General features: G+C 41.3%; 1 protein-coding gene across 1 annotated transcript in view; it reads right to left on the reverse strand.

The window, feature by feature from the left end:
• Positions 1 to 18,513, reverse strand: part of lepr (leptin receptor) — a 198,597-nt gene that overhangs the window by 42,769 nt on the left and 137,315 nt on the right. Inside the window, exons 13-15 of the mRNA XM_070888241.1 lie at positions 16,721 to 16,803; positions 14,407 to 14,623; positions 14,013 to 14,204 (exon numbers count right to left, since the gene is read on the reverse strand). Coding sequence (XP_070744342.1) covers positions 14,013 to 14,204; positions 14,407 to 14,623; positions 16,721 to 16,803 — 492 coding nt within the window. The remainder of the gene's footprint in view (positions 1 to 14,012; positions 14,205 to 14,406; positions 14,624 to 16,720; positions 16,804 to 18,513) is intronic.

Genomic DNA, 18,513 nt, shown 5'->3' on the forward strand with positions numbered 1-18,513 from the left:
ATTGGCTACCCTCCACTCGATAGGAACTGATCCAGAGTCAATGGAATGTTGGAAAATGACTGTCAATGCATCCACTATTTCCAAGGCCACCTCCTTAAGTACTCTGGGATGCAGTCCATCAGGCCCTGGGGATTTATCGGCCTTCAATCCCATCAATTTCCCCAACACAATTTCCCGACTAATAAGGATTTCCCTCAGTTCCTCCTCCTTACTAGACCCTCCGACCCCTTTTATATCCGGAAGGTTGTTTGTGTCCTCCTCAGTGAATACCGAACCAAAGTACTTGTTCAATTGGTCTGCCATTTCTTTGTTCCCCGTTATGACTTCCCCTGATTCTGACTGCAGGGGATCTACGTTTGTCTTTACTAACCTTTTTCTCTTTACATATCTATAGAAACTTTTGCAATCCGTCTTAATGTTCCCTGCAAGCTTCTTCTCGTACTCCATTTTCCCTGCCCTAATCAAACCCTTTGTCCTCCTCTGCTAAGTTCTAAATTTCTCCCAGTCCCCGGGTTCGCTGCTATTTCTGGCCAATTTGTATGCCACTTCCTTGGCTTTAATACTATCCCTGATTTCCCTTGATAGCCACGGTTGAGCCACCTTCCCTTTTTTATTTTTACGCCAGACAGGAATGTACAATTGTTGTAGTTCATCCATGCGGTCTCTAAATGTCTGCCACTGCCCATCCACAGTCAACCCCTTCAGTATCATTCGCCAATCTATCCTAGCCAATTCACGCCTCATACCTTCAAAGTTAGCCTTCTTTAAGTTCTGGACCATGGTCTCTGAATTAACTGTTTCATTCTCCATCCTAATGCAGAATTCCACCATATTATGGTCACTCTTCCCCAAGGGACCTCGCACAACGAGATTGCTAATTAATCCTCTCTCATTACATAACACCCAGTCTAAGATGGCCTCCCCCCTAGTTGGTTCCTCGACATATTGGTCTAAAAAACCATCCCTTATGCACTCCAGGAAATCCTCCTCCACAGTATTGCTTCCAGTTTGGTTAACCCAATCTATGTGCATATTAAAGTCACCCATTATAACTGCTGCACCTTTATTGCACGCACCCCTAATTTCATGTTTGATGCCCTCCCCAACATCACTACTACTGTTTGGAGGTCTGTACACAACGCCCACTAACGTTTTTTGCCCTTTGGTATTCTGCAGCTCTACCCAGATAGATTCCACATCATCCAAGCTAATGTCCTTCCGAACTATTGCCTTAATTTGCTCCTTAACCAGCAATGCTACCCCACCTCCTTTTCCTTTTATTCTATCTTTCCTGAATGTTGAATACCCCTGGATGTTGAGTTCCCAGCCCTGATCATCCTGGAGCCACGTCTCCGTAATCCCAATCACATCATATTTGTTAACATCTATTTGCACACTTAATTCATCCACCTTATTGCGGATACTCCTTGCATTAAGACACAAAGCCTTCAGGCTTGTTTTTTTAACACCCTTTGTCCTTTTAGAATTTTGCTGTACAGTGGCCCTTTTTGTTCTTTGCCTTGGGTTTCTCTGCCCTCCACTTTTCCTCATCTCCTTTCTGTCTTTTGCTTTTGCCTCCTTTTTGTTTCCCTCTGTCTCCCTGCATTGGTTCCCAACCCCCTGCCATATTAGTTTAAATCCTCCCCAACAGCACTAGCAAACACTCCCCCTAGGACATTGGTTCCAGTCCTGCCCAGGTGCAGACCGTCCGGTTTGTACTAGTCCCACCTCCCCCAGAACCGGTTCCAATGCCCCAGGAATTTGAATCCCTCCCTGCTGCACCACTGCTCAAGCCACGTATTCATCTGCGCTATCCTGCGATTCCTACTCTGACTATCACGTGGCACTGGTAGCAATCCCGAGATTACTACTTTTGAGGTCCTACTTTTTAATTTAGCTCCTAGCTCCTTAAATTCGTTTCGTAGGACCTCATCCCTTTTTTTACCTATGTCGTTGGTACCAATGTGCACCACGACAACTGGCTGTTCTCCCTCCCTTTTTAGAATGTCCTGCACCCACTCCGAGACATCCTTGACCCTTGCACCAGGGAGGCAACATACCATCCTGGAGTCTCAGTTGCGGCCGCAGAAACGCCTATCTATTCCCCTCACCATTGAATCCCCAATCACTATTGCTCTCCCACTCTTTTTCCTGCCCTCCTGTGCAGCAGAGCCAATCATGGTGCCATGAACTTGGCTGCTGCTGCCCTCCCCTGATGAGTCATCCCCCTCAACAGTACCCAAAGCAGTGTAACCTTTGGCACAACCTGAGAGGCTATTTCCATGGCTGTAATGGTACTGATGGTGGCTTCTTGCTTAGCGACTGACTAACGATGTACTCTATATCTTTATCTCGACCTGGCCACCATAAGTAACTGCTTACAAAACTCGTGGTCAAGCACATTCCCAGGTGCTGCTCATGAAGATCTCCTAACAATTTGGACCTGAACTTATTTGGAATAATTATTCTTGCACCCCACATGCTACAATCTTTATTCACTGATAATTAATTCCTTCAAATGAAGTATGGATGAATATCTTTCTCCGATACCTGGTTTGGCCAGCGATTTGTTATGTAATCATACACTTTTGACATAACTGGGTCACGTTTGGTTGCTCTACTAATGTCTTCAGCTGTGACTGGCAGTTCATCAATGTATGAGAAATAGAACACTTCTTTCTTATTGAGTGTAACTTGCATTGGGGATGGCAACCTGGACATAGCATCATCTGACTTAGATACAACAATGGGTTAGCCCAATTACTTAGATCTACCTTAGAGATAATGTTCTCAGTTCATGGTCTTTTGAGTTCTTGCTCAACTTTCTCCTTGAGTGCATGTGGTATGGGACGTGGCTTGCAGTAAACTGGTCTAGCATCCTTCTGCACTCTGTCACTTGACTTGAAGTCTTGGATCAGACTGTTTCACAGAACATCTTCGGATACTGCTTGATGACATCATCCTGTGATGCAAATCTCGTTTCAACATGAAAAATCTCATTCCAATCCAGCTTCAGTGATCCCAACCAATTTCTACCTATTAAGGCAGGCTTGTCTCCTGCCACTAAGAGAGGCAAGCTCTGAAACTGATCTTTGTATTTCACCGGTATGGTGATACATCCTACCACAGGGATTTGCTCTCCTGAGTAGCCTCGCAGCTCTATCTTCGACTTCCCCAGTGGAAAATCTCTCAACTTGTCGAGATACAGCGATTCTGGTACTACGCTCACGGATGCACCAGTGTTGATTTCCATGGGTATCCTGGTTCCTGCAACGTTTACTTGGATGACGATACTGCACGTATCGCTTAGATACTCTCATGCTCCTGATGATGTGTATCTCCAGAACCTCCTCATCCTGTTGCTTCTTCTCTTCAATGCTATTTATCCCTCCAATTTCTACTTATAGCCTTGAAAGTTGTTTTACTCTTCAGTCGGCATGCCTTTGTAAGATGCCCCATTTTCTTGCAGAAGAAATATTCTGCTTTCACATATGGACAACTTTAAACAATGTGTTGTCCCAGGCACTGATAGCATGACTTCAATGTTACCTTGGCAAGTTGTTGAGGCCTTGGGGCCCAACTACCTTTTACTTTTAACCTGCAGGTGATTCACCTCAGTTGTCTGATGACTGGAAATGGCGCAAATTTCTCGGGAGTTTTGGTCGGCGATATCCATCGACATAGCTGACTGACAAGCTAAATCATACATCAAGTTAGGGGTTATCAACAACTTGCTTATGATTGCTACATTTTTCATCCCATAAACAAAGCGATCACGCAATGCTCGGTCCTGAACATTTCCGAAATGACAGTGGATAGATAGCTTTTTTAAAGCTACAATGTACTCACTGATACTCTCGTCATTTAACTGATCTAGTATTCCAAAATGATAACTTTCAGCAATTTCCAGGGACTCAGGACCATAGTGCTGTTCAACCTTGGTTAGAATCTCTGTCAGTGACTTGTCCTTTGGCTTGATGGGAACAAGCACATTTTTCAGGGTTTCATACACCTTGGGACTTGCTTCAGTCAGGAAAACAGCCCGTTTTCTTTCCAACACCACCCGGTTATGGTTTTCATCATCGGGGACCGATGGTACTATTTGCGGTGAAAAACATTTCCAGCCGCTCCACATATGCTCCGAAAGTCTCTCAGTCGTGATGGAACTCACCCAAGCACCCTATTATTCCCATAGGCGTGGCCAGCTCTAGCAATGTCAACAGTGTGCTTGAAATTTACCTTGGAATTTTAGCTGTGCTGCAAAACAAAGGATCTCTCAATGTCTCTCTGTTGTTTGTCTGGAACATCCACCAACAAAAATTTCAGCTAGCGAATCAAGAAATGCGATCCAATGTCGCCAATGTGATATATTCTTTACGACTTCACTAAGGCACATGCACTCAAGATGGCTTCAATCTGGAACTTGCTTTTATTGTATAAACAGTAGTGCCTGCATTACCACAGTAGTCCACCAGGTGGAGCAGTAGTCCACTAGGTGGAGCTATATATTACAACAACCACATGCTTCATTGTGGATCCCCTAAACAAAACTGGCTGGGGTTTTATGGAGTCTTGTGAACATCACGTGACTAGCTAAGCCACTCACAATTCAACAGCTCTGCACACCTTTGAGCATACTCACAGTACCATATCCATCAGCCTTCTTCTGTAGGATATCCCATTGAAGTTCTTATCTGAGCCCTCTGCAGCAGACCCCGTGTGCGACCTCACCCTCCGGGGAGCTGGCACCTATGCTACTCTTTCCCCCTGCAGCCCACTCGTGCCTGGTGACTCACCACGTACAGAGCCTGGCTCTAAGCTACTCTCTAAACTCTGCACAATGCCAATATCTGAGATGGTGACAGCAACTGTGAGATCGAGTGATAGTGTTTCTTCTTCTTCATCACTCTCCTCTCCCTATTCTGCTACAAACATTGGCTGGGCAGGTTGGATGTCATGGATATCTGAAATGAGAAAGGCACAGGGCTCGGGTTGTGGTGCGGGATGGGGTGGCGGGAAGCAGGAGTTATATGCTTACACCATGTGCAGATAGTAAATCAGAAGAGGTTGTAGGATGAGGGGAAAGTGGAATGTGAGCAGGAGGATAACGTACGAGGATACTTGTAATCTTTCAGTACCTCCGCTGGTCACGGGCTCAACCATGCCCCTCCCCTCTCCCAAGAATGGCCAGGACCATCTTCTCCAAGGGGGTGAGGTGATGCAGACGAGCCTGTCCCCCGCCGGTTAGGTTCTGTTGACATTAGTTATGTACTTTTCCTGTAAGAGAAAGGGATGTATGTCAGTGAGTGTGGTGCAATCTGTTTCAGTGTTTCTGTGATGTGCCTGTCATGCTTGAATAGCTGACAGCATGTGCAAGCTGTGAGATGTGGGAGTGAGGCAGTAAGTGTGCGAGGGTAAGGTGATGTTATGAATATGAGGTATTAGTCATGTTTTGTAGAGATTATTGGTAGGTGAGTGATGGGGGTGTGGTGAATTGAGCAGCGTATAAGGCTAGTAGTGCAGATGGTGAGATCTGGCATTTGAAGATGATTTCACTGATCTTGACCATTCATGTGAGGTCATTAAACTTCTTCCTGCACTGCATCCAGATCCTCAGGGCTGCACTGCTGGCATTTAGCACTGCTGGCATTTAGCACAGCAGCTATCTGCTTCCACTGCACTTTGGTCTGTTGCTTGTAGGGCCTCTTGACCCCCTGTGGAAAGAGGACCTCTCTCCTTCTATTGACCTCCTGCACCAAGGCCTCCAGTGCTGCAAGGGAGAACCTTGGTGCATGCCCTCTCCCCTGTTGTGCCATCACTAATTGATTTCCTCAGCCAGTTGAATGATCTGTTGCAGGCAGAATGCACCTCAATTTAAGAGGTGCAGACAGCCTTTAAGTAATGTAGGCTAGCTTTAATTGGTGCTAGTCTCGCACGAACCTGGACCCACTGATGAGCGTGAAACCACTCAGCGCTGGGGTGAATGCCACAATCATGGAAATGAGCAGGCAGCACATAGTTCGTTTTTGGAGGCAAATGAATTTCTAGGCCCTGGATTTCCCTGCTTAAAGTGATATCTTGTATTCAGCTCATTACCATCTTGATGTTTTCTTGGACATTTTTGGGGTAAATTTTTGTACTGATCAATATGAGGACTGTAACGGTTGGATACTAATGCATGTTTCCACTTCTAGCACTTGGGCCATCACTAACCACTCACAAGCCAATCATAGCACACCCCAGATGTAGAGAAAAGCTTTCTACTCTATCCCAACATTGTAATAAAGGAAACCGTCAAGAAAATTTTACAAGTAATTTATTTTTAAGTGATATATTTCACATTGTTTGAAAGTAACAGGACAGTTAACTTTACTGTTTAAATATAAAATAAAAAAATCTAATAAAGTTAGAATTTCTTCAAGAAATGTCAAATAAATTTAATTAATGTGTTATACGAAGTCTGCTAAGACATTTTAGAATATCAATAAATATACTTAACAGCACATTAAAAGTTCTGTTCAACCTCCACCCCATAAATATTGTCAACCCAGGATTTTAGTGCAAAAAAGTAAAATACTGCAGATATTGGAAATTTGAAACAACAACAACTTGTATTTGAAGTTTATAATGTTGCTAAAAAGAGCAGTAAGCCCGAGGGTTGGGAGGATTTTAGAAATCAGCAAAGAAGGATCAAGTAATTGATAAAGAAAGGGAAAATAGATACAACAGTAAACTAGAGAGAGACATAAAAACAGACTGTAAAAGTTTCTATAGGTATGTAAAAAGGGAAAGATTAGTGAAAATAAATGTGGGTCCCTTATAGGCTGAGACAGGAGAAATTTCAATTGGGAATAAGGAAATGACAGCGAAATTAAACAAATACAAAGGGCTAGATTTTCAAGTTTTGGGCTTTTTCGATGAAAACGGTAGCGATACGTGAAAATTACCAGTTTTGATGCACTACTGATTTTAGGCTGAACTTTCGGCCTCAGTTTGTCAACTGAGATCATTGAAATGTTTGTGGCACTGCACCCAGTTCCTCCTGACTGCATCCCTGCTTGTGCCCTCCTCTGCAACGTGCAACCATAAGAACATAAGAAATAGGAGCAGGAGTAGGCCATTTGGCCCCGCGAGCCTGCTCCACCATTCAATAAGATCACGGCTGATCTGATCCAGGCCTCAACTCCACTTCTCTTCCCGCTCCGCATAATCCTTGATTCCCTTATTGTTTAAAAATCTGTCTAACTCCACCTTAAATATATTCATTGACCCAGCCTCCACAGCTCTCTGAGGTAAAGAATTCCAAAGATTCACAACACTTTGAGAGAAAAAATTCCTCCTCATTTCCGTTTTAAATGGGCAACCCCTTATTCTGAAACTATGCCCCCGAGTTCTAGATTCCCCCACGAGGGGAAACATCCTCTCTGCATCCACCCAGCCAAGCCCCTTCAAAATCTTATACGTTTCAATAAGATCACCTCTCAGTCTTCTAAACTCCAATGAGTATAGGCTCAACCTGCTTAACCTTTCTTCATAAAGCCCCTTCATCTCAGGAATCAACCTAGTGAACCTTCTCTGAACTGTCTCCAATGCAAGTATATCCCTCCTTAAATAAGGAGACCAAAACTGTACGCAGTACTCCAGGTGTTGTCTCAACCAGGCTGTGTTGATCTCCTGGGGAGATCTCTTCTACCCATGGAAGGGAAGAGGACCTCTTTGCGTGCTGTGACTCCCTCCATAAGCATATGGAGGGAGTCATGGGAGAGCCTGAGTGCAGCCATACACCTCTGTGCAGAGCTTGTCAGTATTTGCAGCACCTCAATGCTGTAGAACACTGACAGCACAAACATCAAAATAAATTTGGCCATGGTTCTTTTAAGAAAACCGCTTGATGACGCGTCATCAAATGACGTCACCAGACCCGCATCCTCTAATTGGCCGGCAAATGTGCTGGGCTGGCTTAACAAGCCCAATCAGGGACATTTCAGAGGCCGGGATGGAGCCAACAGTGGGGTCAGGACCAACATCGCCCGCCACTGACCTGCCACGGTCAGCAAAATCGTGCCCGTAGTAAAGCGTCCCAAGGCAGGAGTGTTATCAAACAAATTTAACACTGAGCCACATAAGGAGATATTAGGACAGATGACCAAAAGCTTAGTCAAAGAGGTAGGTTTTAAGGAGCATCTTAAAGGAGAAAGGAGAGGGGTTTATGGAGGGAATTCCAGAACTTAGGGCCAAGGTAGCTGAAGGCACAGCTGCCAATGATGAAAGGAAAAGCGAAAATACTGGAAACACACAGGGTTTGTCAGCATTTGTTGAGAGAATAGACAAGTTAATGCTTTTGGTGCAGACCTTCCTTCAAAACTGAAAAATATTCACTCATGATTTCTCTCTGAATTTGTGCATGTTTTATATTTGTATGTATATATTTTCCCTCTTCCCTTCATTTCTGTGTATTAATGCCTGCCTGCCTCTTAGGGTTCAATCTTGAGTTAGGGTGTGTGCCGTTCTCTCACATGTGCTGCCTGATCTGCTATGCGCTTCCAGCATTTTCTGTTTTTGTTTCAGGATTTAATGCATGCTGTTAGCTGGGATTGGGCAGCATGGGGCATGGGTAAAATGATTACACAAGGCTCGTTCATCCATCTATAAAAATGCTTTGATTTCTCTTGTCGCATCCAAGACTATGCCTACTGATAGAAATAGCTCATGAATAGAGGGAGAAAAAATAAATAAAACTATGCCGTTTGACCCTCCCAGCAGATGAACAATCATTTCCCCCTTCGTATATCCCTCTAGTAGGTTCGCTCACTCACAAACACGATGCTTGCCATTCATAGCCTCATTGTGGATGCTTCTATTGACATGCTAGCTTCTGGGCAGCAATTCCCTTCCACTTAAAGAAGCCTCCCACCTGGCTGCGATTTCTACCAACCTTGCCCAAACCACCATGGCTGTGGGTGTGGCCTCCATCACCAAATCTCATCTTAGCCTTTCTCCCTCCTATTTTGTCAGCTGCTTCTCCTTTGAACAGCTCATTCTCTTCCATCCCATTGTTCCTTTAAAAACCTTGTCATTTTCTGTCCCTCCAAGTGCTGAATCAACTTTTACATAGAATTACGTAGGATATACAGCACAGAAACAGGCCACTCAGCCCGATCAGTCCATGCCGGTGTTTATGCTCCACTCGAGCCTTCTCCCACCTTTCCTCATCTAAATCTATCAGCATAACCCTCTATTCCTTTCTTTTCATGCTTCCCTAACCGTCCCTAAAATGCATCTATACTATTTGCTTCAACTATTCCCTGTGGTAGCGAGTTCCACATTCTCACCATTCTCTAGGTAGATTCTTCTGAATTCTCTATTTGATTTCTTGATGACTATCTTATATTTATGGCCTCTAGTTATGCTCTTCCACATAAATGGAAACATTCTTTCTGTATCTACACTATCAAATCCTTTCATAATTTTAAAGACTTCTATTAAATCACCCCTCAGCCTTCTCTTTTCAAGAGAAAAGAGACCCAGCCTTTTCATCCTTTCCTGATAGGCATATGCTCACATTTCTGGTATCACTCTTGTAAATCTTCTCTGCCCCCTCTTCAGTACCTCCATATCCTTTTTAGAAAATTACGACCAAAATTGTACACAGTACTCTAAGTGTGGTCTAACTAAGGTTCAATACTGCTTTTCAATTCTATCTCTCTAGAAATAAACTCTAGTGCTTGTTTTTTTTAATGGCTTTGTTAACCTGTGTCGCTAGTTTTAGCGATTTGTGTATTTGTACTCTGATATCCCTTTGCTCCTCTACCCCAACAAGTAATAAGTGACCTCCCTATTCTTCCTACCAAAATATATTACCACAGATTTATCTGTGTTGAAATTCATTTGCCAATTATATGCCCATTCTGAATGTTTATTATTGTCTTCCTGTAATTTGTTGCAGTCCTCCTCAGTATAGACTATACCCCCCCCCCCCCAATTTGGTGTCATCCTCATATTTAGAAATTGTGTTTTTAATTCCAAAGTCTAAATGATTAATATAAATTGTGAAAATAAGTAGTCCCAGCACTGATCCTTGTGGAACACCACTTCCCACATTCTGCCACTCTGAATAGCTACCCTTTATCCCTACTCTCTGCTTTCTGTCTTGAAGCCAGCTAGTTATCAATTCTACTACTTGTCCCCTGACTCTGCATTCTCGGACCTTGTTCATCAGTCTATTATGCGGTACCTTATCGAAGGCCTTTTGAAAATCTAGATAAATTATATCTACAGCATTACCCTTGTCTATTCTCTCTGTTATCTCTTCAAAACATTCAATGAGGTTGGTCAAGCAAGACTTTCCCTTTTGAAATCCATGCTGACTATTCATTATTTCATTATTTACTTTCTACATATTCTTCTATTTTCTCCTTTAGTCAGGATTCCATTATTTTTCCTACCACCAATGTTAAGCTGACTGGTCTATAGTTCCCTGGAAATGTTCTATCTCCCTTCTTAAATATAGGCATTACATTAGCTATCCACCAGTTCTCTGGCATTACACCTGGTTCTAACAAATATTAAATACGTATAGTACAGCCTCTGCTATGTCTTCCTTAGATTCTTTTAAAATGCGTGGATGTAATCCATCAGGACCAGGGGTTTTATCCTCTTTGAGTTTGATTAGTTTATTTAATATTTCTCCTCTTTTTATTTTAAATGCTGTTATCTCATGACTAATCTCATCATTCGATGTCATGTCCACCTGTTCTATCTCCCAGGTAAATACTGAAGCAAAGCAATTATTTAGTATCTCTGCCATCTCTCTATTGTTGCCTGTGATTTTATCCTGTCCATCCCTTAGTGGCCCTATTCCCATCCCAACTTTCCTTTTTTTATTTATGTGGTTGCAAAATATTTTACTATTTTGTTTTATGTTCCCTGATAATTTAATTTCATAGTTCCTCACTACCTTCCTAATTGTTTTTTTTTCTCTCTTAATCTCTTCGTATTCACCCTTATCATGCTCTCCCCTACTGTCCATGTACTTAATGTATGTCTCTTTCCTTAACTTCAGTTATTCCTTTTATTCATCCGTGGTATCGCATTAGTGTTTAGCTTGTTCTAGTTTTTTAACGGAATATATTTTTTCTGGATTCTGTTGAACACCATTTTAAATGCTTCCTATTGCTGTTCTACATAATTGTTTGCCAATATTGTTGTCCATTTTATTTTCCCAAGTTCTATATCTCAGCCCCTCAACATCAGCTTTTCTCCAATCTATTCCCCTACTTTTACTTCTCTTATCTGCTCTGGTTTGTTCTCCATTACTAGATCCAATAGTGAACTTTTTTACCAAGTTGTCCTTCTGTTTCTCTTCCTTTAATCTCTGCAAAGTGACTTGTCATCAATAATTTGAACCTATACTTTAACTACTCTAGACCCTCCTCTCTGTCTTCACTGCCCTCCTGTCTTCCCTTAATCTCACTCTTCATATGAACTGCCCCACGCACATCTTTGCGCAACCCTCTACCTCTCTTCATCCAAGTTCTTATTCACTGATCAGGCAACTACTGATCACTTCCTCATCTCCCTTACTACCCTCCTCCAAACTCATTTTTCTCATCATTCGTCTATGGAAAAACTCTGTCCCAGCTCAAAAATTCCTTATTCCCTCACTTTGGTCCATCACCTGTCATCACACCTCTGTTGATATTAACCTGCATAACCATTCCCGCACCTCTGTTTTCGACACCCTTGTGTCCAGCAAACTATCTCTCACCCTTATTGTTCCTTCTGATATAGCCCCCACCATCACACCTTCAAGTAAGAATGGGCTCATATACGTGGCACACAATAGATCAGGTTTGATCACATCACGCATTAGCATTCTTTAATTTCCTCAGCAAAATACATCTATTCCTTCATAGTTATCCAGGAGGAAAAAGACAACCCTAGGCTCCTTTTTTCCATGACAATCTCCTTAAATCTCTCTCCCAGCTTCCTCGGGCACTAAATGCAAGGAGCTCACATATACGTTTATCTCCTAAACCAAGACCATCACACAGCTGCCTCCAATGCTTCGTCTCACCCCTAATGTTATTTACACTATATAAATACCAGTTATTGGGCCCAAATTTGCCCAGGAGTTGCTCTGTTTTTTTTGGAGCAACTTGATTTTTCTGGAGTATCTTAAAAATCCCTACTCTGCACATTTAATTTGCGCCAGTGTAAGTGAGTTAGTTAGGATTTTTTTTAGTTTAGTTCTTTTTTTCAAAAGGGGGCGTTACCAGCGACTTACACCTGTTTTGGCTATTTAAGCCAGTTTGGACAGCTAATAGTTGCTCCAAATTAACTTAGATCAGCCTAAGTGGCCACTTGTGGCCGCACAGAAAACCCTTGCGGAGAATTAAGAAATCAGCGCATGTAGCCAGAGATAGGGGGTGGAAGGGAAGCACAGAGGAACTTGCAAAGCACTAAACACCTTCACAACAACTAATACAGATCTTGTACTGTAACTTTTGCATAATTTACACATTCCACTATATAAAGCTTCATAAAATATGCACTTTTTAATATCATTTATATCAGAAGGGTTTCATAAAACCATTTATAAATCAATTATTAGTGTAATCTGTTACTTTCATTATTTTAATCATTCTACCAGTACTGTGAAATTGGGAAACAAAATACACAGTACAAGAACATTATATGAGAAGTTATATTGAAGCACAGTCAATCCTTGAGGTGAAATTTACATCCAAGGAATTCTTGTCAGTGAAGCCACTCTGTTCTGTCCGAGGTAACCTTTATAGGAATTATGTACAGTTGGCCTTTTCTCTTCATAAATGTAATCGCTCAGATTGGGTTAGCTTTAAAATCCACAAATTTGAACTTCTGCAGTTTATTATCTGGTTTGCAGTTGAATTTTGATGGTGCTGACTGCTTTTCTTACTGCTCTTATCAGCAGACAGTCCAGGAACAACTTTTCTAATTCAAGCAGCTTGTTCTTTTTCTAAATCATTTAAAGAAACTCTCCTCCTTCACCCCCCCCGATCAAAACTCTTCGCCCCTCCCGATCAACAGTCTCCCCGCACCCACCTGTTTCTTGTAGCCCTCAGCGCGGGAAGGCGGCGGCCAGCCTGTGCGGCAGGCCACTCGGCCCGGGATAGAGGCGGGACGCGTTGCTCCCACGCTGCAGGCACGCATCATCATCATCATGGGAGGAACTACTGCGCATGCGCGAACGCTCAACTGAGCATGCGGACAGCTGCCGGCACTCTTTTGGGTGCAGGGCCCTAGCTCCGTTCCCCACTGTGATTGCTACGCCACGGCAAGCATTAGGACGGTTCACAGAGCGGGGCGAATACGGCGATATATTTTCGGTGCCGTTTTGAGAGCAGAAAGTCGGCGCACCTCAGGTAAGTGCGCCGAAAAAATAGGAGGGCCAAATTTGGGCCCATTGCTTCCACCGTGCTCCAACTTCCAGGTTAGAGGGTCCATTTTATGAAATGTCCACTTTATTTCTTGGTAAAACTTCATTTAACTAGACTTTAAGTTCGAGAAATTCCACACAACCTCAGGTTCTTCCAATAAACCTTTTTGTTTTGTGCATTTTTCTAAAGTCAGGTATTGTTATTAAGTAGCCCTACAACTGCAAGAGCCCAACCGCTCCCCCAGACCACAACACCATGAAGCAAGACCGCACAAATTTAGATGAATGATTTCCAATGTTAGACCTAAAGATTTTTCAAGCAGTGTAAAATGGGACCTTTCTATTAATGTTAGCAATAGAATAAAAGCCATGATTCTGTATCAGCAACAACTTGCATTTATATAGCACCTTCAATGTAGTAAAACATCCCAGACACTTCACAGATGCATAATCAGACAAAATTTGACACTTAAAATTATCCACTTTCAATACTGCTTGGAGAAGAACTCATCTCCCTCTAACAAGCTGCATTTTTGGAAGTTTTGAAACAGAATAATTCCCAGGATTTTTAAAATTACAAATCTAAACCTACCATAAAGATACACTCTTGTGAGGTCCGCTGACGCCCTCATCCACTTCATCCTTCCCTCATCACTATTTGGCAAGCTTTTCCATTCTATCACAAAAGACGTCGAATGGTGATTCAAAGGAAACACGCTCCAAGAAACCATTACGCAACTGCTGTTTATCACCGAGGCATGAAGCGATCGAAGAACGTGCACTGCTGTGATCAAACATTTTTTTAAATTACAAATGGTACGACAGTGAACACAATGCTCTTATTACTCAATCATTGAAGTCATTGATTATACAGGTAATAAAATCCATTCATTATTTTACTGTAATCTAATTTTACATAGAACTTTCACTGTGCTATGTAAGGAACATCTATAGTCACAGAGTGGACTGTAGTATATTGAACCAACCTTTGCTGCTGTCCTTTGACAATATTAGTTTAAAATTCCTTCTCGAAGAACCAATAGAATTGAAAGCAATCACTGAGACACTCTTAATTTCATTAGTTAGGGGAAAGCTGTAACTTGTAACATCTCCAACATGTTCCAGCCAGGTAATGTTTTCTGTTGATTGGTATTTCAATTTAAAACCCTTCACGCTGCACAAGGCTTCACCTTTTGTCAGAGGCTGAATTGAAAACAAAAGATTCTCATTTTGCTGCCAAAAAGATTTCAAATTAATTTTCTATTCATGCCATTTGCAATTACAATAACAATATTGAGTTAATTGGCTAGTTCACTACATATAAAACCACCAAGTTGTTCATTCATAGAAATGAAAGGCTAAGGAATCAAATGTTCATTTCACAATGTATGACTTTTTACTCAGCTGTGACTAATTGTGAAATTTTTCCAAAAAATGCTGGATTTTTCTTATGCTGTGTTTTTCATTTTTTCTTTGGCTCTTTCCTTTTCACTTATTATCTATGTTTCTTGCTTCTATCTCATATTTGTGCATCAATTACCAACAAATTTATATCTGTTGTTTCTGTTGTGTGTTTGTAATACGTTATACATTAAAAACAATGTGTGTTGCAACATTCTGTTCCAAAATGCGTTGAAATTCCTGTGTCAGGCTCTTTCTGTGGCAAAATCTATTTTTAAAGTGTCAACAATTCGATGTAATACCAGTTACACCTGTCGATTGTGCTAGATCAGGTCTCTTTAACTGTATTTTGTCATGTAATGTTCATTTGCAGTACAACAGCTTGAACTGTAAATTTTACTTTTTGAAGCAGTGCAGAATACTACCAGAAATCCACCATAATCCTTTCCTCAGATGCAGAACATACCGAATCAGAAGGATACATTTTTCAACAGCAGTATTGAAAACTCATTAAAACATTTAGTTAGGTTGTTTTTAAAAAAAACAATATCCCTTTCTAGTGTCCAAATCTCAATCCCACTTGCCAATATGTAATTCCATCCACCTGCACCTTCCCCGCATTGTTTTAGCCTCAAGCTCAACAATGTTGTTGTTGAACTCAACATTACAAAGTCCATCTATTATTAGATTCTAAAATTATATATTGTGGTGAGAGAGAGGATGCCCTCAACCCAAATATGCCTACCCTTCTCTATTGCATCTTTTCAAACAGAACATCTAAACTGCTATGACTGAAGAGTGTAGTGCTGTGTAGATTCCCTTGATCGCTTTCCATAGCCACTCTTCAATGTAGCTAAATAAATCAGTTAGTCCAAACGAAGCAGTAGCCCCTTTAAGAGCTACTGATGTTACAATTACCCATGTTCTTCCATTCATTATGATCTGTTTGCTTGTGGAAAATATGCTTGGAACAAATTGAAAACATTATAACGAGCTAACCTCACTGAATCAGAGGAAGTCAGCTCCTCAATTGCACAAAGGATCATGAGATTGCCTCTATCCCAGCTCCATTTTTGCCATGATCAGTGGATCAGCGCTATAGAGCGAAGTATAGTTTATAATCAACCCACTCTGAATATTAATTCAATCTAATTGCCCCATTCTGTTAAAGATCTGTTAGCTGAACAAAGACTGTGCCCCTTTTATATGTTCCTTCTCTCAGCATGACAAATGCATTCTCTTTATTTCACAAAGATAGGTGCTGGGAATTTCCTTGGAGGTTCTCCTGATTGGCTGCCATAACTTCAGCAGAAGATCGGTAGAAACACTAAATATGCTTACACAGGGTTTTCCATAATCTACCAAAGTTACCCCCAAGGAAATTTCCAACAAAAATGTATAACCACATTAATAGTTTATCTGAGTGAGTTATAGATGAATAACAATTTTATGAATTACAAAAGATATATAAAACACAAGTAAATTTCAATGTATAAAGTGTACTTTAAAAAAAACTGAGCAGTAAGCACAGATTACAGGTGAGCTTAAAATCCACTTTAATGTATGGAGTCCATTATTGTTTTTTCCACTTTATTGCCTGTTCGTTTCAGTCTCTCTAAGCCAAGAGGGCAGATAAGTTAGGTTCTGTACCCAGGCTTCCTCCAAGGCCACACTAAGAACAAGAACTAGTCAAAGCTAGTGCTGAAAGTGCTGAGGTTTACTTGATAGCTCTCCTGAACAGAGTGATTGAGATAAGGAACTTACTGAGATGGGATGAATTGAAGTGGCACACTATCTGACCATGGCATTGCTTGTTGATGCTTCACTTCACTGTACCTCCATGTCCTGCAGCATATACTTTGTTGATCACTGACATTTTTCAAAAGTAAACTTCCTTACCTTCCATACCAGAGTAACATTTGTCTGCTTGCTCAAGGAATTACTGTTAATCAATCTCCAAAAATCGGGTCCTGTAATCGGTGCTAAAAGAGAAAATATAAAAATAACATTTAGATTTTAATGTGGACAGGAATGACAATTAATTCTCAAAAATGGTGATATCTAATCTGGAGATGTATTATTGTAGAAATAGATAAGAATGTATGTAGGAAATAAAATAAACATAGAAAATGCTGATTAGTCAGCATCTGAAAGAAAAAGATAGATTAACATTTCAGTTGTATTATTGTTGCAGTGCTGCATTTTCAGAATGTAATTCAGTCGAACAGACATTATGACCACAACCCAGAAGATCTGTATTTCTCCAGTATATTACCAGCACAGATCACCAGACACGAGGATATTTTCACCATCCATTCCACAGGACTGCCATGCCAGGAAATGAAGGTCAATTTAAAAAAAATCTATTTTTGTGCTTAAGCAGCAAATGTCAGTGCTGCAAATTGAAACACTTTTCCACTTATGGCATTTAGTGCCAACATCTGGAACTCCCAGGACAGGTGCATTACATGTTAGGTGCAGAGTTAAGATTCCTGCCCCCAGGAATGGACTACAGCACAAAACTACTCCCCATTTCAGCAGCAACTCACAATCACATTTAAAGAAGCCACAGCATGAACAACAGAAAAATGTCATAGTAACTTGTTCTTGTGGTTTTCTGAAGTTAGAACTGAGACACAATGACAGGGGAAAAACACAGGAATTTTAGTCCGCACCCAAGCCCTGTATGAACTTGAGAAATGCTCGATGTTGACATTGAGTGCACAAAATGTGGACTAACATCTCCTCACCTTAATAACCAAAAAATGACAAGAAATGTTTGGAATTACTTAATAGTAAGTCATCAGCCTAGTTACAGACTGCTGGAAAAGTTATCAACTTGTGAAATGCTCTGCACATTGAATAATTTCTAACCAAATAGGATGACAGGTTTGTAGGTGTCTTTCCCCCTACCCCCCAAAAAAATAACAATAGTCATGTTGCAAATTTGTACTGACTGCTCAAGAACTGAAAATGTGCATATTTTACAGATCTCATGTTGCGAACTTATACTGACCCTTCAAGAACATGAAAATCTGCACATTTTCTCATCATAGAACATCTGCAATTATTGTGTTATTTGACTTTGTAAGGCTTTAGAACAGAAATTGGGATAGGTTCCTCCTCATGACTCGATGGACCACATGTGTTGTGGTCAGCAATAAAACCAGCAAAGCCCCAGGCTCTATCGCTCATCTATACTGTTAGCTGATCTCAGTCAAGTTAACAGTGGGGATGAGACAATTAGCCTTAGCTAGGGAGGAGAAAATTAGTTTACTCTCCAGGGACCCCTATTGGAAAGTGTGTACAAATATTGAGCGAGGCCAAGATAACCGTCTTGGTTGCACATTCTGTGAACACTCAAATATTTGAGCTCACCCATGCAGGATGACCACTGTATGAGTCATTCCAGGGTTGACAGAATCTGTATAATTGTACCCAAGGATAAGCAAATACCTTCAGCGGAGAAGGGGAGGACATGGTGGAAGGTGGAAACAAAAATGGAGCTAAGGAAATGTGCAGTAACACGGAATATTTCTTCTTTTATGTGGTGGTTTGTAAAAACAAAAGTTGAAAAATATATGCTTTAAAGTTTAATGGTTTTGATGCACTAAATACAACCTGAAGGTGTTCATCAACACTTCCCAGAATTATACGAAGAATTTTAATAGCTGCTGTCATGATTATTAGAC

This window comes from Pristiophorus japonicus, chromosome 8 (genome assembly GCF_044704955.1).
Source record: "Pristiophorus japonicus isolate sPriJap1 chromosome 8, sPriJap1.hap1, whole genome shotgun sequence".
In the NCBI taxonomy this organism is placed as follows: Eukaryota; Metazoa; Chordata; class Chondrichthyes; family Pristiophoridae; genus Pristiophorus; species Pristiophorus japonicus.